This window comes from Nasonia vitripennis, assembly GCF_009193385.2.
Source record: "Nasonia vitripennis strain AsymCx chromosome 3 unlocalized genomic scaffold, Nvit_psr_1.1 chr3_random0004, whole genome shotgun sequence".
Taxonomy (NCBI): domain Eukaryota; kingdom Metazoa; phylum Arthropoda; class Insecta; order Hymenoptera; family Pteromalidae; genus Nasonia; species Nasonia vitripennis.
The window spans coordinates 3,731,527-3,757,225 of NW_022279623.1; the positions used below are offsets into that span (position 1 = coordinate 3,731,527).

General features: G+C 46.8%; 1 protein-coding gene across 15 annotated transcripts in view; it reads right to left on the minus strand.

Annotated features, from left to right (window-relative positions):
• LOC100117488 overlaps positions 1 to 25,699 on the minus strand; it is a 153,041-nt gene that overhangs the window by 34,156 nt on the left and 93,186 nt on the right. For 7 of the 15 annotated variants that reach the window (XM_031925784.1, XM_031925786.1, XM_031925783.2 and 4 more), the window contains one exon: positions 16,682 to 24,116. The exons of the other annotated variants lie outside the window; for them this stretch is intronic. In XM_031925784.1, coding sequence (XP_031781644.1) covers positions 19,519 to 24,116 — 4,598 coding nt within the window. In that variant the 3' untranslated portion in view covers positions 16,682 to 19,518. Of the gene's footprint in view, positions 1 to 16,681; positions 24,117 to 25,699 lie in introns of those variants that run through there. 15 annotated transcript variants of the gene reach the window in all.

Consider the following 25,699-nt stretch of genomic DNA (forward strand, 5'->3'; position numbering starts at 1 on the left):
ACACGTATACACAGCGGCGCATCTTCACCGCCCAAGGAGACTATAATCCTCCCTTCAACAAGCTGCAAAAAAAGAAGAGCAAGAAAAAAAGGCTGAACACACGACAAAAGCCTTCGCTCCCTCTCACTATCGCTCAAAGAGGCTCGAAACGAAAATAAAAGAGACTCGGCCATTGTCAGGATCAATCGCTCTCGCGCGATCTATATATACCGTAGCTGCAAGTACGTAGGATCACAGAGCTATAGCATACAGTAGGCGCGGCCAGGTCATCTCTGGGTCACGGCTGTACACACGTGTATTATTATATAGATCATCAAGACGCGCTACAGGCTTGATGTTTTTATTGTTCTGAGAGCTGAGAATAATAAGGGCGGAATGATAAAAGCCGGTGCACGGCTGATTGTTCTGCGCGAGGGGGCTGATTAACAATCGCGCGCAATTTCGTCTAATTGACGCTTTAGCGCGAGGGAGGCTTAATATACAGCGCGCGTGTACGTGCGCTTGTTAATTTATAATAAAGACACAGAGCAGTGTTTTTAGTCCACTTTTTTTCAGAGCACCGCTGCAGCGATGAGTTATTGCCGCAGCGGTAATTGCTGCATCCGTTTCGGTGTTCTGATGTCGACGATGCTATTTCGGTTGTGTTTACACGTTTATGCAGTCCCGCTAATTATTTGTAATTAGTCAGGATTAGTCAATTTTAAACGAATAAATTTTTAACAAATGCGGCATAAATGAGGAAAACTTTCTCGCGCGTCAACGGCTGATCGCATAACGCGTTACGCGTCGCTCATTCACACGCCAGTTACGATTCACTCTCTCACTACAACGCGTCGTCGGATTATCGCACACACGCTGAACCTGGGAATCTCGGCTAAGCGACCGCTTCCTGCTTCTCGCGAGCGAGCATTATCTGTTGTTTGTGCATATTCGAAAAAAGGGGGAAAGCGAGCGTAACGAATGACCGGAAAGGTCAGTTGGTTATAATAAGGCTTGATTGAGACGTGCGAACCGCATATGGGGCTGAGTGCGTGCATATGTGTAAACAAAATGATTATACACGGTCTGCTCTCCGTTTCAAACTCGTTGAGAAAAAAGAGCTTTTCCATAGTGAGGCGATTTTCAAGAACGGTCCTGTACGTCCACAAACGAATACGAGAAAGCAAAGTCCACAACAATCCTCTTTGTAAGCCTTCTGTTCGCAATCAAGGACAACTTTTCTCTCACCTCCCCTTTCCCCGCACTGCACACGCGCTCACGCGAACATTGATGAAAAGCGCTCCATTGTTCCGAGATTTTACGACTGTATGTAGAGATTTTCTGTGCGATCAAAGTTTTTCCAACAAGCCGATATAGATCACGCCGTCTCCGATTTAGAATTTGTTTATCCTGTGTGTGACTTCTCATAGAGACCGAGAACGGTGAACAGAACCGATGGTAAAAGTTTCAGCGGTGTGGATATAAAGTTCGAACAGCGTATAACTCGATACTCATTCTCGTGCTGTTGAGGGAAAATCGCTACCGGTGTTGCAAGTGTGATTACTGCGTTGTAATTTTTATTTTTCAGCTGTATACGTGTAGCAAAGTAATTCGATAGACACAACTTGTTACACTACTGCCCGAGATATATTATATTCTCGAATACACCGCAGCGGGGAAAATATTTCAGAAGAGATGTAATAATCGCGCGGCGCACGTTGTACTATTAATACACCTCGTGTCCCGCCGTTAAGCCGAAACTGCATTATATGCACGGCAATTTAGAAATTTAGAAAATAACAACGGATCGGGGGGAAATTGCGGCTACGGCGGCGCGCGCGCGAGAGAGAGAGAGAGAGAGAGAGAGAGAGAGAGAGAGAGAGAGAGAGAGAGAGAGAGAGATCTACTTATGTAAAGCGAAAACAATAGTGTAACCGTGAAAGTATGTAATTATGTGTATTAAAGACAAATGAACGGACTTCCCAGAGCACGATTGATCCCGAGAGAGATTGCGCCCAGATACTCCGCGACTAATGTAGCAGATGCGGGATAATAGAAAATTAATTCGCGGATAATAATCGTCAGGAAAAAAGATCCTGAAGCCGAAATGAATTGATGTTGCATTGTGCGAGGCAAATTTGTTCGCGATAAGGCAGCCTTTACATTATTATATTGTAGCAATTACGTGTATAAAGCAAAAATATAACGTATGATATTTCTCAACGCTACTTTGTTTATAGAGAGCTCTCGCGAGCAAAGGCAAAAAGTTGAGCATTACATTGGCGAAGCGCATGCGCGCGCGCAGCCGTATAATAAAACTTTAACGTCTCGACCCGTTAAATTTTATGCCTCATGACATCTTAAACGGCGACTAGGAGAGAGCTCGGCGCATACGCAAATTACACGTGCGCAATGGACATAACAATTACGTAAAACTGCGCGTGGAATATGGCCGGACGTTAAAGCCGGGCGTAATTTCCGATATAACGCAATGTGTAACTCCGTCCCTCAATTTTCAAAAATCACACCGACTCGTAGAAACATTCGTATAAGCGATGTAAGAAGCAAGAACTGCCGCGTCGCGTCGAGATGGAATCGAAAAGCGGAGCGTGAACCTGAAATCGAAATATGCGCGCATTCCGCATCTCAGCCAATGTAAATATAGTCGTTCCATTTGGCAGCGGCTTCGCAAAGTGCCGCGCGCTGATGCTTTTTATTCGGCGGCTCGTACGCGAACGTGTCCCTCAATCGATACGCGCAGTCGGGGTCAAGTCGTCAAGTACTTGTGTATTACGAGAATCGACGGTGACGAGGCGAAGAGATGGAGATTGCTGTGCGCTACGGATGAGTCGAGACTTTTGCGAGTTCCGAGGTGTTGGATGCGTCGGATAATAAAGATACAATTTAAAAATATAAAACAAAAGCAGTTGTTTTATGTTCTAAACGCTAGATAAAAATTCGCAAACCATTTAAGACCTTTTTCCGTCTCGAAAATAAACGATCGTCCAAATCCGAAGCGAGCCTTTCGCAGTAAATCTCCGCGAACCGCGATTAAATCCAGCACAACCAGCAGCCGAGCAAGCGAACAAAACGCGAATCTAATCAAGCGAAACTATATCTTTATCTCTCTCTCTCTCTCTCTCTCTCTCTCTCTCTCTCTCTCTCTCTCTCTCTCTCTCTCTCTCTCTCTTACGCATACACCAGTACATCAGGATCAAAGAAAACCGCAAGATGTGCTCAAGACGCAGAGACCAGTTGAGCGCGCCGTTTCCGCGAAACCAACTTTCACAAGAACGACAGAGAAATAATAAAATCAGGCGCGCGCACCTGTTTCCTTGCGAGGCTTTAATTGCGATACGTTATTTTGAGATAATAGAGTCAACGAGGAAGATGTATCCTCTTGGCGGGGCTTTCGATGTATCTCGCGGAATTATCGATCGCTATCCGGCTTTAATTAGAAAACTTGTAATGGAGCAGCGGAGCGCGAATATGGGGAATACTCGGGAGTTGCGATTGTCTATTTTGACTCCGAGCGCAGAGAGGGTTATTGGGTTATGGAGGCGGGGGATTTAGAAAATAGCGTAGCTCGACGCTAATCGAAATCCGATTGCATATATCGGAATTAGCAGTGCCACCAACTTTTTTTCCCTTTTTACTCTTGCCCAGAAATAATTGAACGCGAGGAGGGAATTTATGCTTTTGCCACAAAAGCTTCCTCGCACACGCGGAGCAAAATCGAATCGTCAAACAAGTCAAGCGGATTTCTCGAAAACTGAAAGAAACAACGAAAAATCTCAAGCAGCAGCTTTATCCGAGCTACATGCAAATGCAGCGAGTGGAAACACCTCGTCCAAAACTAGTTTCTCTCCGCGCGCGCGGCCGAAACTTTTTTTCCAGAAAACTCGAAGAACAGGCACAGCATAGACGAAGAATCTCCGGCACAGCAGCAGCAGAGAAAGAAAAAAAGAGGAAAAACCTGCATATCCACTCGACGAACTTTCCGAGCGCGAGATACGAACTTTCCCGCGAGAGGAAATAGAAAAAAAAAGGAAAGCGACGTCCGACGAAGAATTAAGATCGAGTCTGCGAAGGAAAAAATTTCGCAGCCTGCTCGTTAGCGGGGAATTTTGCAAATCCACCAACGTCAAACTTCCTTCCCTGCGCTGGAGAATCAATTGCGAGTATATTAGTGCGCATTAAGGGGCCAGCGAACTTCACTCCTATAACGAGCGAATCTCACATGCCACTGCACTTGGCTCAGAACCAGGAAACCACGCGAGGGTGGAGGTGTTTCTTGTAGGGGAGGATATGTATGCTTTTTTTTATTCGAGGAATATTAGTTCGATTCCGAGACGTAGTAAAGGCCTTTCGGGAAAAGGAACCGCTGTTTTTATGGGTATATGCGCGTGACCTGTTGCTCTCGGGAGGGTGTGAGCGAGATGAGTTATGCTCCGCTTTTATATCGAGTCGATGAAGGAATTCGTACAAATTGCTTTGTCTTTTTTTTTCTCTATGCGAGCGAATCCGAGTATTATTACTCTTGAGAATAAAACTCATACTCTCGGGCGGTCGTAACAACCGTAACGGCTCGGGTTTGTAATTCGCGGCGGAGCTTGCGCTCTCCGGAAAATGGGAAATCGGTCGAACTCTATGTGTGTGTATAAATATTTTACGCCGGGAGAATTCCAACTCGTTTACGGCCGCCCGGAGAGCGATTGCTTCCTGCTGCTCGTTTGCAGAGCTACTGGTTTTAAGGATCGAAGAGAGGAGTGCTGATTCGGTGGGTGCAGTGTTTCGCTCGATGCTTCGTTGTTGAGGAAAAACTTTGCGCTAGGAAAGAAGGGGGTATCGATCGTCGATTTTAAAATAAGCCAATGTATTCCATTACGAATTTCAGCTTGCATCCGACGCGGGTATTTATACTTCGAACTGTATATTACGAGAATAGTAGAGAGGCAATGTCAAAATGAAACGTTAAAAAATAAAGTATCCATAAAGTTGATTTACAAAAAATAACCAGTGATCAAGCCGCCTCTACTTTTCTAAATAAAAAACAAAGCGTTCTCTCCATCGATGCAAAAAGAAAGCCGCCCATGCGAATTTATACTCCCGCGCTCATGAAAAGCATGAACATTATTTATAGTAACTCATAAAGAATAAAACTCCTATGCTTGCCCACGCCTTCGAAATAGTAACTCGTGCCGACGATCGGGAATCTATAAATTTCTAGCCCTTTTTCATAATTCATTCCTCCGGTGTAGCGCTATTCCCTTTGGGAAGCTAAAAGCCTCTATACATCTCGAGAACGAGCCGAGGAATCGGGGAAAACGCCTGGGAGAATTGGAAGCAGAAAGTGATAATGGAGCCATTCATAAGGACGCTGTGATGCGGAGAGAAAATGTATGAAAACTATGAGTCGGTTGCGTAATTATTTTTGTAGCTTGAGTTCAAAGACTCACTTTTTCTTTATCTATTCACAATATTGATTGTAGATACAGCAAATGTATTCCCTCAGAAAGTTTTGAATAATTTATACGGAGATTCTTACGAAAGTGTTACCATCAATCATCCGAAATTTGATTGTAGAACGACGACGTTACAGAGCCGGTCAGAACCATCCTTTCGCGCACCTTTCTACGCAAACTGCCCCCCAGAGGAAAAATTTCCCGAAAACTCGGCTCCGCGCGACATTCACTCTTTCTCGGTGCCGAAAAATCTGAAAACCAGACCTTCTCGACGAAACTCTCGAATCTGCATAAAACCCCCGTGCGCGCGCGTCCTGGCATTAGCGCGGGAACTTTTTCACCGCTGTGTGAAAGTGAATTTCTATTCTAATTGGACTACCGCACCAAGCTGTGTGTGTGTGAAAATACCTCCTATCAGCCTGCGTCTTTCTTCTCTCTCTCTCTCTCTCTCTCTCTCTCTCTCTCTCTCTCTCTCTCTCTCTCTCTCTCTCTCTCTCTTTCTCTTTCTTACAAAAATCGTGAAAGTATCGCGAACAGCGACACTCGTATAGCGTGGAGTAGCGCCGGACGATTATCAAGAAAAGGCTGTAAGTAGCAGGTATGCGCGTACACGCATCCGGCGGGCAGGAGTAGTCGAGCCGGCTTCGGACTAACGGTACTATTAGTAGTCCACTGACTTAGAGAGGTGAGCGCCGCGCGACTGTATGCGCGCCGGTCCATCGGCGCTCGGGCGACCCCCTTTCCTCGATCGATGATCGTCTTGCGCCGCGCGAGAGCTCCAACCTGACGCGTGTATGAGTCGAGGCTTGTTTTGACTTTTCTCGATCTTATATACAGGCTCGAGATGCAGCGAAGGTGTGCTGTTTCAGTGACCGATCGATGTTCTAATTGAATTCGAAATGACAGGCTTATTCTTGTGAGAGATAGTCGCGTACTTTTTTAATACGATGAAGTAGGGTAAAACTCGGCCGAGAAGATTTTCCGGAGCCCCGACTCGGAGCTCACTTACGGGAAGATTTTTCCGAAGTTAGACGGCGAATCGGACAAATTTATGCCGCGCCATCGACAAAATCGCTGTCACGCGCGGCGCGTCAAATTAACTTTACTCGCCGTGCTTACGTTTCGTTTTTACGATCTTCAGCCTTTCTGGGCTAACGATCGGAGGGGAAAATTGAAGAAAATTAGTGTTTAATTTGGAGAGAACGTCGAAACATGTGTGCTATTATTATACTTCATCCGCTCGGGAGACGGAATAATACGCTACAAGGTAAAAGTTTTACTAGAAATCGTCGACGCTCTTATCTGTAAATCACCTGCACCAATGTACAGGTATACAAAAGGATGTTCGATTCGGCCAAACTGAATAAAAAATCACAGTTCGCGAAATTGCTCGGCGAAAATAAGATCACCTCTTGAACCCCCCGACCCTTTTCTCTCTCTATTTACAGCAACGCGCCCGAGGAAGCAAATATTTGCTCGTTCTAATTGACGTGAATTGGCTGCTCCGGAGAAGGAAAATTGCGAATTCATCGCGCGACTTCCTCATCTACTCCTTTTTATCGTTGCGATGAATTATTCTCGAGTCGAGCGAGAAGCGTCGGTCTTTTTTCTTTTGTTTTCCTCGCGAATAATTTGCGGTAACGCGCAAGTGTTCCCGGAAGACGCGGGACGATATTTTCAAATTAAAAATCAGCGCGACGCGACTCTTAAAAAGTCATAAATCCCTGCAACACTCTTCCTTTTTTTTCCCTCGCATACGCGAGTCCAGTTAGCCCAACGCGCGAAAAAAAGAAGATAAGAGGCTGCTGCAGAGAGAAAAGAAGACGCTTGTGTGTGTGTGTGCCGTTCATTTCTCGCTGAGGAACGAAGAAGTTGGGATGCTACAGTGCAGTCGAGGTTACGGATCGATGACCTTTGTGCCTCGCTTCTTCCGAGGAAACTTGTAAAATCGATTGATACTATATATATATATATATATATATATAACACGTGTCATAAAGAAGAACAAAAATTACATTTCTATCGCTATATTACACCGATTTCCAATCGCGACCGTTAATAAAAAAAAAATAGCGTCTGCCGAAGTCCGCAAGAACAAACAACCGCGCGCAAAAAGCGGCCGCTTCGTACGCTCTCGTGTTCCGTTGTCTTTTTTGTCGCGAAGCTAGCCACATACTATACGCGGGCTGACCGCGAGCGAGTCACACATATACGGCTTTGATTAGAAGCGCGAACGGCTTTTTGGCGCGCGTTCGAGCGTGATCCTTTTCTTTTATCATCCGTCGGGCGGATCGCTTCGTGGGAGAAAAAGCTCGTGATGCGGACTTGGACACGTTATCCCAAGCTTGACGAGGTTGATGCTGCATCAACGGATTTGAAGCAGTGTGTAACTCGTTTAGATGTATCGGTCGATAAGTCCTCGATCGACTTCCTTCATTATATGTGAGCTTTCGATGCGTGCGCGGTGTAATCAGTGATTTGATATGCACGGAGGAACTCGTTTGCGATAGTTTTGCAATTCACCTAACTGTACACTATATATAAAAGCTGTCATTTTTTGTGTGTCATTAATATCGTCGAAGGAGTGGTAATAGTACTGCGCACGGCTCTCGGAAGCCTCAAATATCATATTATTCTTTTAAAGAAGATTGCCGCGTACACCCGCGGAGAAAGTCGAGACGGGGGGTCGAGGGAAAAAGAACCGGAAAAAAGGAATTAAAGCGCAATAGATATAAGTACATACGTACACACTCGTATCAGGCAGTAGAAAAAGCCCGAGTCCGGCAAGACATTATCAAAGCGAGATACTTCCGGGTACTCGTACACACTCGTCATTCTTTTTCTTTCCCAGCGCACATTTTACAACTCCTTTCTCGAATAAGGAGAGAGAGAGAGAGAGAGAGAGAAAAATCAGGAAAATTGCACGCTCTACTCATTACTAGGTACACTCCAACGGCGCGCAATCACCTCTGCACAACCTCTCCATTTATTCAAATACGTATCTTTCGGATCTCGAGCCGTTTCAAAACCGAGCGAGTTATAACGATATGCCAGTCAGTCGAACAAAGTACAAATAAACCCTCGCGATCAAATCGGCCTTTTTTTTATTTCGCGATTAGTAAACGATGGCGGCCTTCGCTCGTGTCCTTGATCTCGAGGTAGAGCTGCACGAGATGACGACGAAGAAGAAGATGCAACGCTCGGCAATCAGCGCGATTAATCGATTTCCCCGATCGTTCCACCTCTCGCGTGTTCGCCTACGAATCGAGTTAGAAAGGGAACGAACGGCTGACGAAACCGCGAGCATAGGTATGTCGGGAAAGCACTCGAGGACGATTGCAGGCATTTCTATCGCTCTCTGATCCTTTTGTCCTCGATCGAGTCTACGTGTTTATTAGCTATGCTTTTGTGGCGAAACGCCGGGTTTCGCATACACAGAGGAGAAGACGGGTCGGTTGACTTTATTAGATTCTGTGAGTATACTAATCGACGGTGGAGGTGCCGCTTGTATTGAAAGCCCCGGCGCTGATGGTGAAAACAAACAAATAGAAAGACCTTCTTAGAAGCTTACAACGCACTCGCAGCCGTCTTTCGCCGTTACTTTCACTTCGGACAGTCCTGATGTGTACGCGGAGAGTATCAAGAGAGTGTGTAGAATATCGAACAATGCGCGAGATTTTTCGTTAGAAGGGTCGTTGACTCCGAAATTATCTCCAGTGTGTATAGCGACTTTCGAGCGAAGGTATACGCATTATTGCTAGAAGAGCAAACACAGGAGTGTAGCACCAGAGCTGCGTCGCAGTTGCGCAAGAGGAGTATATGCACACGCGCTATTGTCAGCCCGGCAGACAGCGCTGATTTACATAATCTATCGTCTCGTCTCTCGCAGAGCCACTATACTCTATGCTGTGCTGGTCATAATCGTGGAAAGCTTATCAAATCGTGCGGCATGAATGGACCTCGGGCTGTGGGTCTATACATGCGCACACAAAAAGAGTATAAGGAAAAGGGAAAAATTCTCCTGCCAATATTACACGTTCCGCGGCTCTCTCCTGCAGAAAAATGCATCTGGTCGGCGAGAAGGAGGCCAAAGAAACGCGTCTCCGCCGGCGGCGGTGGCGGTGAGATGAGGTTAAGCAGCACACCTCTCTCTCTCTCTCCCTACCATCATCATCTTTAAAGCCCGCGCACGCACGTGGAGCTCGCAGTAGTAGGTACATACACACGGAGGGGACCACCGGAGATAGTCTATGCGCGGCGCGCGTACATAACGCGACTCGCCGCAGCGCGCAACGGTACTCCCGAGAGAAGATGAGAGAGAGAGAGAGAGAGAGAGAGAGAGAGAGAGAGAGAGAGAGAGAGAGAGAGAGAGAGAGACGTACTATAGTAGGTGGCATCGCGTGCGCTGCATCTGGTCCCGCGCGGACAGGTGTAAACTCCTCTCACGACTGCTGCGGCTTTCGAAATCGGCGGCGAGTCTTTTACTACTTATATATTGCCACTACGTTGAGTGTATTACAGTGTCGTGAGCAGATTCCATAATGCGTTGGCTGATCTGCCGCCGACGAGAGATCTTCAATTTTTAATTTTCGGGCAAGCATGAGTTTAAACTTTTAAAAAAATGGTAATCCATCGCGAGGCTCCAACCTGATTCAGTATCAATATTTTGCTCTCGTAAATCTCGGCGAACCTCTATACCCATCGGCTTCTGGGTCCGAGAGCTAAGTCTCGCGAAAGCGAGAAGATGCATCACAGAGACTAAGATCGAAAAGCCCGCGTGCGCGCGGTGACGTCACAATGCTCGCGCCGAAAGTGTTACGGGCCAGCGCGGGGGTGACGTCACGCACGATCTCTGATATGTCATACCGCAGCGCAGCGGATAATGAAAATTTTGATAAAAATTTAGATTTAATTTTGATTTCACGCGCTCATTGCGCGACGGATACCGATCGCTTCGTTAAGACTTGAAATTGCCATCGTATGCGTGCGTGTGCGGAGCGGGAAATATGAACGACTGATTTATATCTCGATAACTTTTGCAGAGGAAAGATGGGGGAGAGATTAAGGCTCGAGAGACGAAATCGTCAGTCTCGCGCTCTCGCTGTGTACGTCTATTTACTCAAGATAGTGCGTTCGACTGACGAGGCTAAAAAGTTGAAGTAATGGAATGAATTTGGATGCGAAACTGCGTTGTGTTCTTTGTGTCAAATCCTCTCTTGTGTATACTAATATACGCTGTATAGACTCCGAGTGCGACTCGAGCTTCTAATTTTATCGAAGCTGCGCTAAATTTCGACCTATTCTACTCGGAGCCCAAACATCTACCTATACGTCGACGAGCAAACATTGACTCTCGCTCGGCTAATTCCACTTTACGCAATCCTTTTCTTTTACTCCGCTCTTTTTACTTTCTCGTTCTCAAAAACCACGCATCGCCCAAACGAAATAAGGTCATTTAAGACTCGCAACAACAATCGCACGTGCGTGCACGTGTACTCACTGTATTTGCTGGACCAGCAGCTACCGCATATCAGCCCGACTTTGCCGCCCATCTTGGCGTGTAAATTCTATACAAAACTATATATACTCGTATCTGCGTCGTGCGATCCTTCGCTCTCCGTTATACACTTCTCGTTTGAAAAGGGAACACGCGCTCTAGAGCCGGCGCGCTGACGCTGGCGGAGGCCTCATCGTCCTCCCTCTCGACAAACAAACTCCGCGACAAAAGCCACAAGTGTCGCACACAGCCGTACAAACAGGGGAGTGCGCATAGACGTATACAGCGGCGGCGGTGCACGCGCTGCTTCTGGTCTGTGTCTCCCGTTGACGCTGGAGCGGATCCGATACGTTTCCGTCTCTTTCCTCTCGGTAGTCGAGTTGTCTGCTACTTACGACCATACGCTATGACACATAGTCGTTATATTCTCTGCGTTGCTTGGTATACACGGCGGCTTTTTTCTCGTGGCCTATATATACACACGCGCAGAGGCGCGCGGCGATGTTAACGGTAGGTCCGAAAAAATCGCTGCTGCAGCTACTTCCCGCGAAATTCGTATCGGCATCACACACACATACACACGGAGAGGAGAGAGAGAGAGAATCCGATTAACGGGATATTCCTCTCGCGGACGAGTCGTCGTCGCTGCGATGTGTTTTTCTGCTGCAGCACACGTGCGTATACGTTATACACGCTCTGATCGATTGCTTGTCGCTCTTTTCCTCTACATCAGGTATGTATACTTAGACGGAGAGGCTTGTAGTATATTATAGTCGCTCGGTTTATCGAATTAGCCACTGTGATCGATGACCGATGGATCTGGAGCACTCGCGGACTCGAGGGTGTAAGACACTTGTTTAAATTCGGTTCGGTCGTGATGCAAAGGCGCTTGAATATTCACACAATCTTATATACTCCACACAGTTCGGATTGGCACTTTCGATCACAAAATCCGTACAACATCACACACACGTATAAGGCAACGCTTTGGTCCCGTCGATCACCACCTCAGCATCGACCACGCGATCCTCTACAAACTAACAACCGAACACTACGTACAGGAGAGTTCGTATACGGCCGCGAAGCGCGCGAGATGACGAGGAGTAAAAAAATCACGTTGTCTCGCGGCAAAAGCCACCGGGTGACTGTGCTCTCTCTCTACCGGCGCGCGCTACTCTACTCGCCGCTGCTCCCTCCTCTCTTTGCAAGCGCCGCGCGCGACGTGTACATTTACTCGGCTCCGCTGTCACTGTGTGTATGTACACTGCGCTCGATGTAGCTATAGGTATACGTAACTTTTTTCTCGTTCGTAAATAGGGGAGCATGTTCGCGGGGAAAAGTGCAGTGCTAGTTAGAAGCTCGCAGGGAGTTTGATGGCTCTGATTGGTCGCGACGGCTTTTTCTGCTTCGTTATGGAGGGGAGTAATTTCAGAGCGGAGAGCTTTTTCTAGCTCTCTGATTCGGTCGTTATTAATTAAGCAACGAGAGCTTTTAGCTCGATCTAAGCGTCCGTCAAGTTTTTTCGGCGGAAAGTTTGAATTTTTCAGTGGAAAGAGTCGGCTTGGGCTGGACTGGCGATCGATACTCTTTACGTAGAATATTATCAGTCGTTTATACTCGTGGCAATGCGTAATCTTTTACAAAGAACCATCTCTTTTGTCTCGAAAACGCGCGCGCGTATACAGAGGCGCTCCTATCGCACCGACCGATTGTTCGGCGTCACAAGCTCCTCTCTATTCTCCGACGATTATTCCTTGAAAAAGCGCTCCTAACCGCCTCGACAATGCCTCTCCATACATATTGAAATACACTCGATACGTTTTCCTCAAACGCGGCGACACGTACACGTAGTTTCTCCTTTCTGCTCTTTTATTTGAAAAACGGCTCTTGTGCTCGGTCAGTCTTCGCTGGGTTCGTCGTCGTTCGTTGGTTTGTGGGTTAAAAGGTGAGGCGTTATTTCAGCGGCGGATTCGATTTTGTTAATTTTAAACGGCCTCATCTCATCCGAGCTGACATTTGCGACGTTCGCGGTTTGAATAATTTCTCGCAAGATCGCTGAATAATTGACGACTCTTTCCTTCGGATTAACTAGGTCGCGCTTTTGTAATCATCGATATTCCCGCTGATTAATCCGGTAGACGGGGGATTCTATGTTTGAAAGAGCGACACTACGAACTCGATCGTATATTCCGGTGTTTATACACTGTTTTAGTTGCGGTATTTCGAGGCTCGTGAAAAATCCAGTCGAGTTTCTACGAATAGGTGTCCGACAACAAATGAGACGTACGCGCGTTAAAAAAACTGACGTACAAAGGACACAAAGCGAAACGTCACTCAGTCGACTGGTCGCATAACTGAATATTCCAAACTTTTCGAAAAGCCCCAGCCTCGTGAAAGAGAAATCAGGCATGAAAATCGGGCGCGCATTCCCCCAATCGATATAGCAAAACTCGCCGACCGGCCACAATCGCGCCGCGGGAGGCATTCAGCCGCGAACCACCGAATTTCGCTCATTCAACGAACGCATAATGCACGCACACGCGCGCATTCAAATGCCAGTCGACGCCGTGGTTTTTCGCGATATGAAAGGAACCGGCCCTGCGCGCGGGATGTATAATTGCTCAGCGAGTGCAGTAATCTCGAATTACGGCTGTTGTTTGTACACGTATGTGCATAATTCAGGGGAGAGACATAGAATTTGTTATTAATCAGGGCAAAACGTATTCTCTCTCAGCTTTTGTCCGCGTATAGGAAATGCGTCGAGCGTGTACACTTTCACTGGGATAAAAAGCGCTTCGTGTCACCATAGATCCGATGATGGAGATAAGAAGCTAATGAAACGTTGCTCAATCTGTGTGTACATAGCTACGTACACGCGATGAATTTTCGTGCATGCGCGCGTAATAAGGAAGCGGTGACAGACGCCTTTCACATCGGCCGTAAGGATATTATGTACATAATGTATCTAAAATTCGTGATCGATCGAGTCAAGCCCGACATGTGCGAGGCATCTCGTGAACAATATTCTAATCCGTCATTTCAACCGGCATAATGTCGTTGCTTTCACTCGAGATCCAGATCAGCTTGTACGTGTGTGTTACGGCGAGTAAAAAATATTCAATTTTCAAGCTTTTACTTTTCGACTCGCAATTGCGATGCTTCTCTCTCTCTCTCTCTCTCTCTCTCTCTCTCTCTCTCTCTCTCTCTCTCTCTCTCTCTCTCTCTCTCTCTCTCTCTCGCTCTCTGTCTCTGACACAAAGGTGTTATCGAGAATTCGTGTGTTCGGTACCGAAGCAGTCATCCGATTTTCGGCGAGTTTACTGACTCGAATGACAAATCCCATTAGAGTTGGCACACTTTTCGAGCTACGCCAATTATTGGGACAAGTCATGGCTCGAGTTGCACACCGGAGCAAGTTTATATGAGATAATTTTTTGGTTAAAATATTGGCTATATAAAGGCGATATCTAATCGACAGGCGCATCATCGAAACAGCCACGTAGCAAAGATCGATTCTCTAAAGCGTCATCACAAAGCAGCACTCAGAATTTTGACGGGCCATCGTAAACAGCCATGAAATTTTCACAGCGTACAGCACTTGGTCATCAACCTCCTCGACGATGGCCTCAACAACGAGCTTCGTAACAGCCAATCGATCACCGCCGTCAAAATCCCGACGCGGCACAACAGAAGATGTCATAAAGGTCGAGTCCCGCGCTATACACACACACAGTCAGCCGCACTTCATTGATATTTAATACAAGCCATACATACCACCGACCCACTCTCTCGCGCGAGTCTATACGTCCTACGTACGCTACTACGTACAGCATATCTACACGCGTGCAACAGAGCCTAGAGTCATACAGGTGAACTCACGGCAGCATGAAATCTCCTTAGTTCTCGGCGAATGTTATTGAACCCGACGTACGAGCTACTGCAGTGGCGCAGCCCTGTAGTTACACACTCGCTACCGATCTTAATGAGAATATTATATCAGCGGCTGATTCTCTTTCTTCTTCTCTCTTTTTTTTATCGTAACGCAAGCCGCCACGCTCCGGAGAGAACGAGAGGGAAGAGATTACCTTTTGCTGATTTACGCGCAAGTGCGGCGCTATTATTTTTTTCTCATTAATATTTTATATACGCCACGGCTGAGGTGTGCATATGGGATGGCGGAGTGAGCATTCAATTGAATGAGCGAGGAATGGATTTTACGCTGGGGAGGCACGTGCGCGGCTGTTCTCGTTGCTACATTTGCCGGGTAATGATGATTTATGTGCTTACTCGTGTGTGCGCTTTGGGTTCTAGAAATGTTGGTATTACTATAGGCTATGCGCGAGGTCAATGCTTTCATTATGAAAAATAATTGTCAACGTTACTAATTAACGTCGCTTCTCGATGCTGTGCCAATACGAAACTATATAACGATTATTACGGAGCAATTGATTTATTCAATTGGGACAGCCTGCGCGCGCGATGTCTTTAACTCGATCGTTCTTCGAATTGGACGTAACACGCGAAAGGTATTAGAGATAATAGTTCAATTGAAGCGTTGCATGTACTTCAACGTAATTTAGCACCGAAGGGTCACGCGTCTTCGGAGCCATTATTCTTTTCCCAGCTGCGCCAGGCTTTTAGCTCGAAATGGGATATGGGAGTAATTTCTGTTACGAAATAGCTTAAATTTACAGCTGCAATAACTGCGCGATCTATTATAAACTGTGCGTATTTGATACATCTTTCATTTTGATGCATGGAGTGTCTTAATTTACAACTGTATTTATGCGCCATTACCCCGAAGCAATATATGCAGGTGAAATTAAATCAATCGCTGCAAGTCTTATCAATTTAATAACGAAGGAGTTCGTAAACTCTTCTTTCTCTCAAACTAGATTTAATAAGCTGTATGTACGTGTCGTTAGAGAATATACTGCATGATTACATACAGGTTTACTTACGTTCACTGCAGGCTAGACACGACATTACATCCTTAATTCATAAATCACGAGTACATGTATAATCGCCAAGGCTCAGTAGGTTACAAAATAGAAGCAAGAAAATCCACTCGACGCATCGACATTCATCTTCAGCTCTCGCGACCGTAAAGTTTGACGACGGACATTCGATCGACGAAATGGAGTCGTCACGCCCGCCATCCGATAGATTTTTTTACATCCTCGTACTCGTGACGGTGTAATCTAATTTCCGCACATGTAGAGGTGAATGAACACGTACGATTCGCTGCGTAGAATACAGTATAGGCGTACGCGTACGAGTAACTATATTAAAGGTATATGGAACGAGAGAAGAACTAGTGGGCGAGAACAGGTTTAGTGCATAGCGCCGTTGCCTCATCGCTGCAGCACGAGATGTAAGTGTCATAATACCGGATCCTCTCGACGCATCTGCTCGAGGCATCTGGAAGTGAGTATGTCGAGCGACGCGGAAGATTAACGCACGAGATACGTGGGTTGTGTTTTGATTATTTTTACGTTCGGTATAAAAAAAGCGGCGGTGGCTTTCTTTGAAACCGCGTTTATTATCGCATGCCTTTGTGTGCGATTGCAACCGCGTGGTGTACACAGTTTTAGACATGAATCGAAAGTGCAGATGAAAAATTAAAAACAGTGCAGAGTGAAAATATGAAATTGTTTTTATACAAAACCTGATGCATGAGTGCGCTTGGTACAAAACTGGTAACGAAAATAACACAGAAGGAAAATAAAAACGTGTTCCATTTGTATGTAAAAGAATTCGTTTATGTATTGTCACACAATACAGTGTCATAATAATTTTTTGTATACATTGTTGAGTTATCTATGTGCTAGTTTCGAATTTTGCATGCCTTTTCAACGGGTGCGCTATATAGTTTGATCGATTCTCCGAGAGAAGGAATTCGAATGCAACAACAGGTTTATTGGCCTTTAAATGGTATCGCAACCTCGATTCGTGTCAATGTTTCCAGTTCAGTCCTAGAGTGCAGTGGCTTGACGCAAGAAACGCTTTACGACGAATCGCACAATCTAGCATTTATACTATATAACACATTTTCGACAAAACATCGTTTTATTGCAATCGAAATAATCCTCTCGGCAGACATCTACGCCGCATCGTAGTATCATAGCCTGAAATTGATTGACTAAATAAAAACGCTTATCCGGATAATCTCTAAATCTAATTAAACAAATTAATACTGACATCTATGTACAACCTTAGATCCTACAGCTTCAGTACCAGCATCTATCGAATACAAGGTATTGTTCTCATTGTTATACAGATATATTGTTTTCAGTGTTGAACGTTTAAGAGATAAAAGATAAGGTGAGAACATGTAACTGTACAAGATACGAAAGTTAATTAAATATATTTCTTCATATGTTTTAAATTGCCTGATCCCATAATATGGTTCCAACAATTTCTCATGTCAAACTTCAACATAATAAACTTTACAGTTATCCCTACATACTAATTTTTTTAACTACCCCAAATATTAATCAGAGTATCTCGCTTTTCAACAGTTCATACTTATAAGTACAATAAAAATTTTAAATAATATTTTATCTCAAAAGTAAATGCTTCAACGACTTGTAAAGATTCATAAAAATCTACTAATTCTAATGCACAATCTAAACTTTTCCTCTGAAATTCGATTTAATGTCAATGAATCGTAAGAAGACGATTCCGCGAAATTCCAAAAGCCAACCGCAGAAATGCACGTTTCGTGCGGTTTCGACCTGTCGCCCTGGACTGACGTGCGCCGCAGACCTCGCACGATATCGGTTCAAGCCCGCTGAGCTGACTCGTCCGCGTTCCCTTGCGCACATATTGTTAGAAAGGGCATAGCAGAGCCCTCGCGTGCCGCGTAACTAATTTAAAACTCCGGCTCCTAGCGTAATAATCGCGATCGCGTAGCCGGAAAAAAAGTTTTATTGCTTCCGCTGTGGGCGGTGGCGGCAACGACATTAATCGCTTAAGATTCTGATTAGCCGCGCAAGAGGCAGTAGGATAGAAGAATCTATTCGTTTAATTGTGATTATCGAGCCTCGACACAGCACGTGGCTTTATGATCGAAATAATTTATCCGTAACTAATGGGATTACTCATCGAGCTTTTAACGAACATCAAGTTTGCGCACCAGGAAATTCTTATAATGAGGCTTCCTTTTTTCAAAAATAGTAAAAATATTTGATTTTAAAAAATCGATCATACGCAACATATTTAAATTTACTTGTAATATTTACAAAATTCAATTCTGTTTAACTTTTTCAACAGTTCCAAAAAATATATACGATTATCAGCGCCTCGAGAGCTATCGTCATGTACGTAACTTTAAGTTTTCAAAAAATGGGCAAGTACGAAGACAGAATTCATCTTCGATTCGACATCAACGCACAAATACACACACACACATACACACATTTACACTCGCCAAAATAAAACCCCAGGTCGTTGTCATCGTCTTTTCAACTCGCAAAGTTCTTTCGTCACGCTCTGACGGACGAAATTGACAAGCAAGAAACGTTGAAGAAAACAAAGCCAAACTCTAACAAAAAAGTGATCGCTTATTTATTGAACTAAAGATAAAATTGGATGGCTGTGAATAGCTAATTTTTGAACGGAAAACTTTCTGAAAGCGGAATGATCCCGTTGCAAGTTGGAAAAACGAGCCGGACAACCTGGAATCCATAAAATAAAAAAGATACAAACAGAGAGTCGTTTACAAAAAATCTCGTTAGCACAGTAACGACAAGACGCGCGAGATAAACAAATCGTAAAAGGCACATTGATACAAAAGAAGAATTGTACACGGGATATAAAGGCGTTACACATCGACAACTCAACGAGATATAACTGGACAGTACTAATTTTTCCGTGAAGTTTACTGTGTCGAAATTGCGAATTAATAATTTAAGGTCAACTCTCGTAGGCTGATCGTTACACTTAAGTACTGTGACGTTTTACATAATCCGTAGATACAATCTTACTGCTACACTGCTAATTATTTGTAATTACATGGAAGAAAAATACCTGGAAATTACTAACTGAGCGGTACTTATTTCCTATATCGAGATAAAATTATTGCAAGTAGCCCCTAATTTCGTTCTATTCTAGAACAAATGTACGGTTCGCTTTATCTCATCGAATTATCTACAAAATATTCATACGCATATTTGTATGGTAATTCAACCTCTGTTAAAAGTATAATAAACCTCGCAAACTGCTGTTTGTTCGCAATACACAAAAAATTGAGACTTTTCCTTTACGATCGCAACTTCCGACGAAATTCCAGTACTGTCTCTTTATTTGCATAGACTATCGAGATACATACAACAGAAAAGAACACGACTAGTCCGTGTTTACAACAAAATCGACCAAAACGAAAGCTTTACAATAGGTCGCACGCAGGTACTTTGGTAGTAGTAGTATAGTAGTGGTTCGTGTGTGTCTCTCTCGTGTCAAGTTCTTGCGTCTCGTGCCTTCTTCTTCGTTCAATTGATCGATTCCCAAGTGGAGCGTAAGCGTTTCGGAAAGACGACAACAACGACGCTAGGGTCAATCTCGGCTCTATCTTTCTCACTTTCGGTACGCGAGCCCAGCACCAGTCCGGTAGAGCCACTCACCTGCGCCGTTGCTACGTCCCGCAGCCACGAGCTTCTTCACCTCCTCCGGCTTTATCGTATCTCCATCCACGACCTGTGTTGCTGCTTTCGTCGCCGTCGACTCGAGTTGCCTCGACGAAGCGTCGACGGCGCTCCCGCAGCCTGTAGCTGCTGCTGACGATGCTGTTGCGGCTGGCAACCCTCGTCCCGGCGCCGAGCCATCCGCCGGTGCCATCGAGGTGCGCTGCTGTTCCTGGAGTAAGCAGGCGCTCGACAACAGGTCCCACTGGCGCAGCTTCTCGCGATCGAGCTCGAAACTGCTGCTCGTTGTTGTTGACTGTTGCTGCTGCTGCTGTTGTTGCTGCTGCTGCTGCTGCTGAGCTGGGACGGGGTTGCCTTCCGCTAAAAAATGCTGACGGCCGCTACTGCTCTGAGAACTACTAACGCTAGTGTCCGGTTTACGGTAGGCCTCGTTTTCGGGGTCCCAGATGTAGCCGCCCGCGCCGATCCTGTCCATCGCCAGACTCTCGTACGCATCGTCCTCCTCCTCGAGATTATTGCTGTTGCTTTGGTTTGGGGCGCTGTTACCAGATGCGGCTTCCTCGTCGCTGCGTCGCTTGAACCTGGGTCGCTCGACTGAATTCGCCACGCTGTCGTTGACGTAGGTTACGCCGCGCGTTATCTTTACCCGCGCCTTGTTCGCCTCGCTGGTGCTGGGTGTTGTCCGCGTCGGCGAGGGTGCATCGAGATTATCGAGTGATCTGGCGTGACGAAGGCTCACTCTACGAAGGCTTTCTCGCCAGAGACTGTCCTGTTCCCAGGGATCCTCACCTTCGAATGTGCTGTTGGCCGTAGAGTTGTTGGCACTGGTTCGACTCGGCTCCGGTTCGGGGTTTTGATTGTTGACGTGCTGAACTAGCTCCTGTTGGGGTCGAGCTGTGTTCACGGCCTGCTGCTGCCGACTGCTGTTCGCCCGGTTTCTCTGCTCTACGAGACTCTGCAGACCCGCGTCGTCGAGCAGACCTTCGAGGGACCTGGACCTCCGATGCGACGTTTGCGTGGTGGTGGGAAACTCGTTGCCATCGGAGTTGAGCTGCGTCTGACTGCCAGACTTGTCCCTCAGCCCATGTGGGTACAGGTTCCTGGCATTGAGATCCGTGGGCGCCACATCTGGAAGTGGATCCGTGGACTTGACTCTCCTCAAGGTATCCGCCTCGTAGAAGTTCCTGCGATCGACCAGTCCGGCCTTGTCTTCAGCCAGCAGTTGACAGGTGGTCTTCCTCAGCTCTGCCGCGATTCTCCTGGCCTCGTCGATATCGTCCACCTGGATCTGCCTCGGCATCTGTCTAGGTATTGGGTTGACCATTCTGCCGATGTCGTTGCGCTTGTTCAAACCCGTCGCATCGCCTCGCTGATTGTTCAGCTGCGGTAGCCTTGAAGTATGAGCAATAGTGCAGGGCCTCGGGTGCTGTTGGTGCTGATACTGTGCGTCAGAGTTGGCAGCCTGCAAATCGGAGTAATAGTACGGCGCGCCGCCTTGATCACTGGGTTGCGAATGGGGTATCGTAGACGCGGACCTGGGCACAACCGTGGACGTCGACGGCGGATACTGACTCGAATCCTGACTCGAGGAGGATCTGTGATTCGGTGATAGAGAGTATCGCGCTGAATCTTGACTCGCCGACCTCGAGTGATACTGCTGATGTTGCTGCTGCTGTGGCGTTGTCCGCTGCTCGATGTAGGTGTTAGTCGACTGGACCATAGCCACAGGCGAGTGGACTACCAGGGAGGACTGTGCGCTAGCTGGTCGCTGCGCTGAGTAGTTCGCTACTGAGGCGGTACCCGAGACGAAGGAATAACTCGAGTCCCGGCTATGCGTCGCCACCACGTTCGCCAATGGTGACGGTACACTCTTTTGTTCCCTTCTGTAGCCGTGATCTTCACGACTCGCCTCAACGACGGCTGGAGATCCTCTCAACGGCGAGAACTTCGAGACGTTCTCGTAATGCGCATCTCCGGTGAAACTCTGAGAGTGTTGGTGGCTTGTTGTAGGTAGTACTTCGCTTACCCTCATCGAGGGCAAACTGCTCGCGGAACTGGTCTTGCTGCGCGTGCTGTAGCGAAAAGGCTGGTCCAGGCTGTTATTGGACTCACTCGTCGGCCCAGATTTGCCTATCTCCGGATAGCTGGATTTCTGCAACTTGTCAGCTACCAGCATGTTCTCGTTGAGGCCGTAGATACTGTTGTAGCTCAGGTCCTTAGCATAGAGGTCCACGTTAAAGGCATCCCGAGCTTGAAGTTCCTCCAGATACTGATCGAGGTCTATGCTGGTGCCGTCGAACCGACTTCCAAGCGACTCGAGTTCATCCAGGCTGTCGAGGACTTCGCACATGTCGTCACTGACGGGACGTCGCTTGAGCTGCCGGTGTCTGGCTTCCTCCTCGGTATTTCTCAACTCGACCGAGTCGCTACCTGAGGCACTCTCCAAGGACATGCGGCTGTCGCGGAAGGTGGAACTCATGGTGGTCTCGAAGAAGCGCGACGGCGAACGCCTCACTTCCACTTGCGCTGCAGGTTTGTTCCATGAATTGGGCGAGTTTCGCTGGCTGCCGTAATCCCTGGCCATGGCGACCTGAGGAGAAACCTTCTTGACCTCGAGCGAGTCCTGCATCTCGAGTGAATCGAGATCGTCGAGCGGCGGCGGTGACGTAGGTATTGGAGGGGGTGACACAAGTTCGCTGTCTGATGAGTCGTGCAGCTCGGCGATCAGTGTCTGGCTAGCTCCCAGATAGTAGGATGCTGGTCGGAAAGTATCCGAAAGACTGAACCTCGGATGCCTCGGCGCGTCGATGGAATCCAGATCCTTGGACGACTCGTCGTCGGCGTCGGAGCTGTCGGACTTGAGGGCGGTCAGAATGTCGGGTAAGTCGCCTCTCGAGTTTGGCATCTCGGTATTCGCAGCGTCTTTCACAGAACCCTTCAGCACGTCGTCATTGTGGCCCAGTTGGTTCAGCTCCATGTATACCGGCTCCATCTTGTTGTCCGCGACGCAGACGAACTCGTAGTGCGGATTATCCAGAGTCGAGTAGTCGTTGTAGTCCTGCTTGCCTCTACTGTTGGGAGCCAGCAGAGACCTCGTCGTGCCGTTTTGCGTCATCTCAACGTAAGAGCTCTCCTCCCTTAGACCGGCAAACAGGCTCTCCATCATCTTCGGCATAGGTCTCTCGTCGCTGTTGGGATCCAAGATCGCTTTTCTGGGAGTCATGGGCAGGTAGTGTTCTTCCATATTAGAATCATCCTGCTGCTGCTGCTGTTTCGGCGTGGGACTGGTGTTGTCACTCTCTTCTGAGAGCCGATCACCGTGGGTCACCAGAGACTCCGCGACGCTGAGCCTGGCGTAGGCTGGATTTACAGTATCATCTTTTTGCTTTTCAGAATCAGTATTCTCTTCGGATTGAGCATTGTATTTGGGGACGATTTGGTCGGTATCCTCGTCATCCGGCTGATCGAGGTCGCTGCCGGTCTCGTACAGCAGAGTCTCGGTATCGCTGAAGACAGCCCGTTGCTTTGGGAGGTCTCGTTGCTGACGATCGGTCTGCTCCTGCTGCTTCACCTGCTGAGATTTTCTCTCAAAGTCAGCTAGCAGATCCTTGACCGACTTGTTTCGGTCCGTTGATTGTTGTTCTTGCTGTTGCTGCTGTCGCTGTCTCGCGGCCTCCTCCTGCTGCTCGCCGAGAGCGAATTCACGAATCACCACAGCTGTTGGCTTTCTTGGTGACTCGAGTAGTCTGGAAACATGAGCTTCGATGCTGGCCTGTGGTGGTGACACTTTCAGCGGTTCTTGCATCACAGCCGTCGTTGTGTCTTTCTCCGGAGTAGTCTGGACGTTACCATCCTTAGTGGACTCGAAAGACCTGATTCTGTTCTGCACGAGGTTCACCTGGTCCTGATTACCAGTACTCGCGTCGCTCTCCTCCCGAACCTCCTCCTCCTGCCTGATGTACTGGTAAGAGAATTCCTTCACGACCTTGCTCTCGTCGATCTTTGAGTCCCACTCTTCCTTTTCTTCGTCGTCCTCCTCCTCTTCGTCGCGAATTTTGTGCGGCGACGAATCCCACTGCACGTTCTTCTGCACCGGCCACTGCTGGGTCTCCGGCGGAATATATCCCGCCAGGGTACTCAGTCTCCCAGCCTCGTTCCTCGTACTAGGATGGTTAGTCGCGTAGACCCCAGGTGTCTTCAGAATCCCCAGAGGCTTCTTGACCTTATCGACGACTCTCATGGGGGACTCCATCTTAGAGGCTGGTCTCGGGAACGCCATCTCCTCGTAGCCGGTGTCCAGACTCGCGGCGTTTCCAAAGTCGCTATGATGGTTCATCGAAGATGCAGGACGCGCGGGTGACGATCTTACGACGGCAGTCGGTGGTGGTGGCGGTTGCGGCTTCACGGCGACAGGCGGTGGAACGATGCTGGTCGGTGGCTGTTGCTGTGCTGACTCCTTCTCGAAGCCACGCGGACTTCTGCCTGTGTGCGGGGGCCTGCGCGTGCGCTTCCGCCGGACGTCGCTCAGCTCTGGATGACCCGAAGGTGATAAACAGAGACATGTTTTTTGTTATACACTTTAGTACTTGTGTGTTTGGCGAATTTGCAGATTTTCGGCGGGATTTAGGGGACGAGAACTTGAAGAGCTTAACGGTCGTTGCATTTTAACATTTTTTCGAGATATAAAATATAAATAAGCAAGCTGATTTTTTTATTAATATAAAAATCTCTACAGTAAAGCAGGAAAATCAACGTGAAATATTGAAATTAAGAACTTTACAGAATTTTTTTCTCTTACAGTGCGAAAATCGAGCAGAAAAGGTAAAAGTGTAATATAATCGCGACAGTGATACTCTCTTTTTTTCAAATTCCAAACTTCAAGGTCTCGTCTCTTGGACAACCAGTTTATCCAGGCGAAGAGGATACTGGTGAAAGTGAAACCCTTTTGATGTCAGGATTGGAGGTGCCAAGGACCACAAGCCACAGAAGAGGTAAGAGAGGCGAAGAACGGCAGAACAAGAGAGATAAAGAAAAAGAACAGAGCTGGATGAAACTGTACCTCGGACCGATATAACAGCGAGAGGTACTTTTTTAGACATATTAATAATCGTTACTTAATTCAACAACTGCATCAATATTGCTCGTATATGTATATAAGCTTCGGGTCAAAACGACTTTATTAGTTTCTCTCCTGCGACATGCGTCATGCAAAGCAAAGGTTCCGGGTCCGTCGAAGCTAAGGAATTATGTATATCTTACAAGGTCAGATATTTTACAAGTCGCTAGAAAAAAAACTCTATCGCTGTTACTTTCGTTTCGAAATTTATACTTTTGCTCGAATCTAATTTTATATAAAGTTTCGTGACGCATCAAGAAGTTAGTCGACGCACTTTCATAGCTCCGACAACTTGTTGATACGTTCCAAGACATTTCTGTCGTAGTTCATATTATCCACCGGTAACATAAAGTGTTAAAAACAAACAATAACGTTTTTTACTCTTGTAAAATTTCTCAGGAGCGGATAAGGCAACGAAAATAGTAGGACAGGGGTACGGGAGAACAGGAAGTTTGTTAAGTACCAAAGTGTTAATAAAAATACATGTCCCAGTCACCATAAAGCCCAGAGCCCAGGCCCACAACAACAGACGCACGGAAGACAAAGGGAGCCAGACAGAAGCGCTCCAGTACATCATTTGCGTCTCCAATTCTCACACTCTTAAGATTATTATTTGCTTCACAGTTATGTAGTCATCGTCGACGTACGGCCACGAGGAAAAAGTCATCGAGGGGGTTGGATATTCTCGTCTAGACACGTACATACAGGTAGCTTGGCCCTGGCTCGGTTAGTCAGCCGATCGATTGGTTAATGGCGCATTGTATACAGGTGGCACGTGTTAATTCACATTAGTATTAGTCGGAAAATTAAGATAGACGCTTCATTTTTGTTTATGTAGGCACCTTCGAGCACTTGGCACAAACTAGAGTCCCTCCCACTTAAGGTATGCGATTCATTTCGCAGTAAAATATTATCAAATTAAAAATAAAATAAAATTCATTAATTCATCTAAGGCACATGCATGAATCCATAAGACTAGTCGATTAATTTGATTACC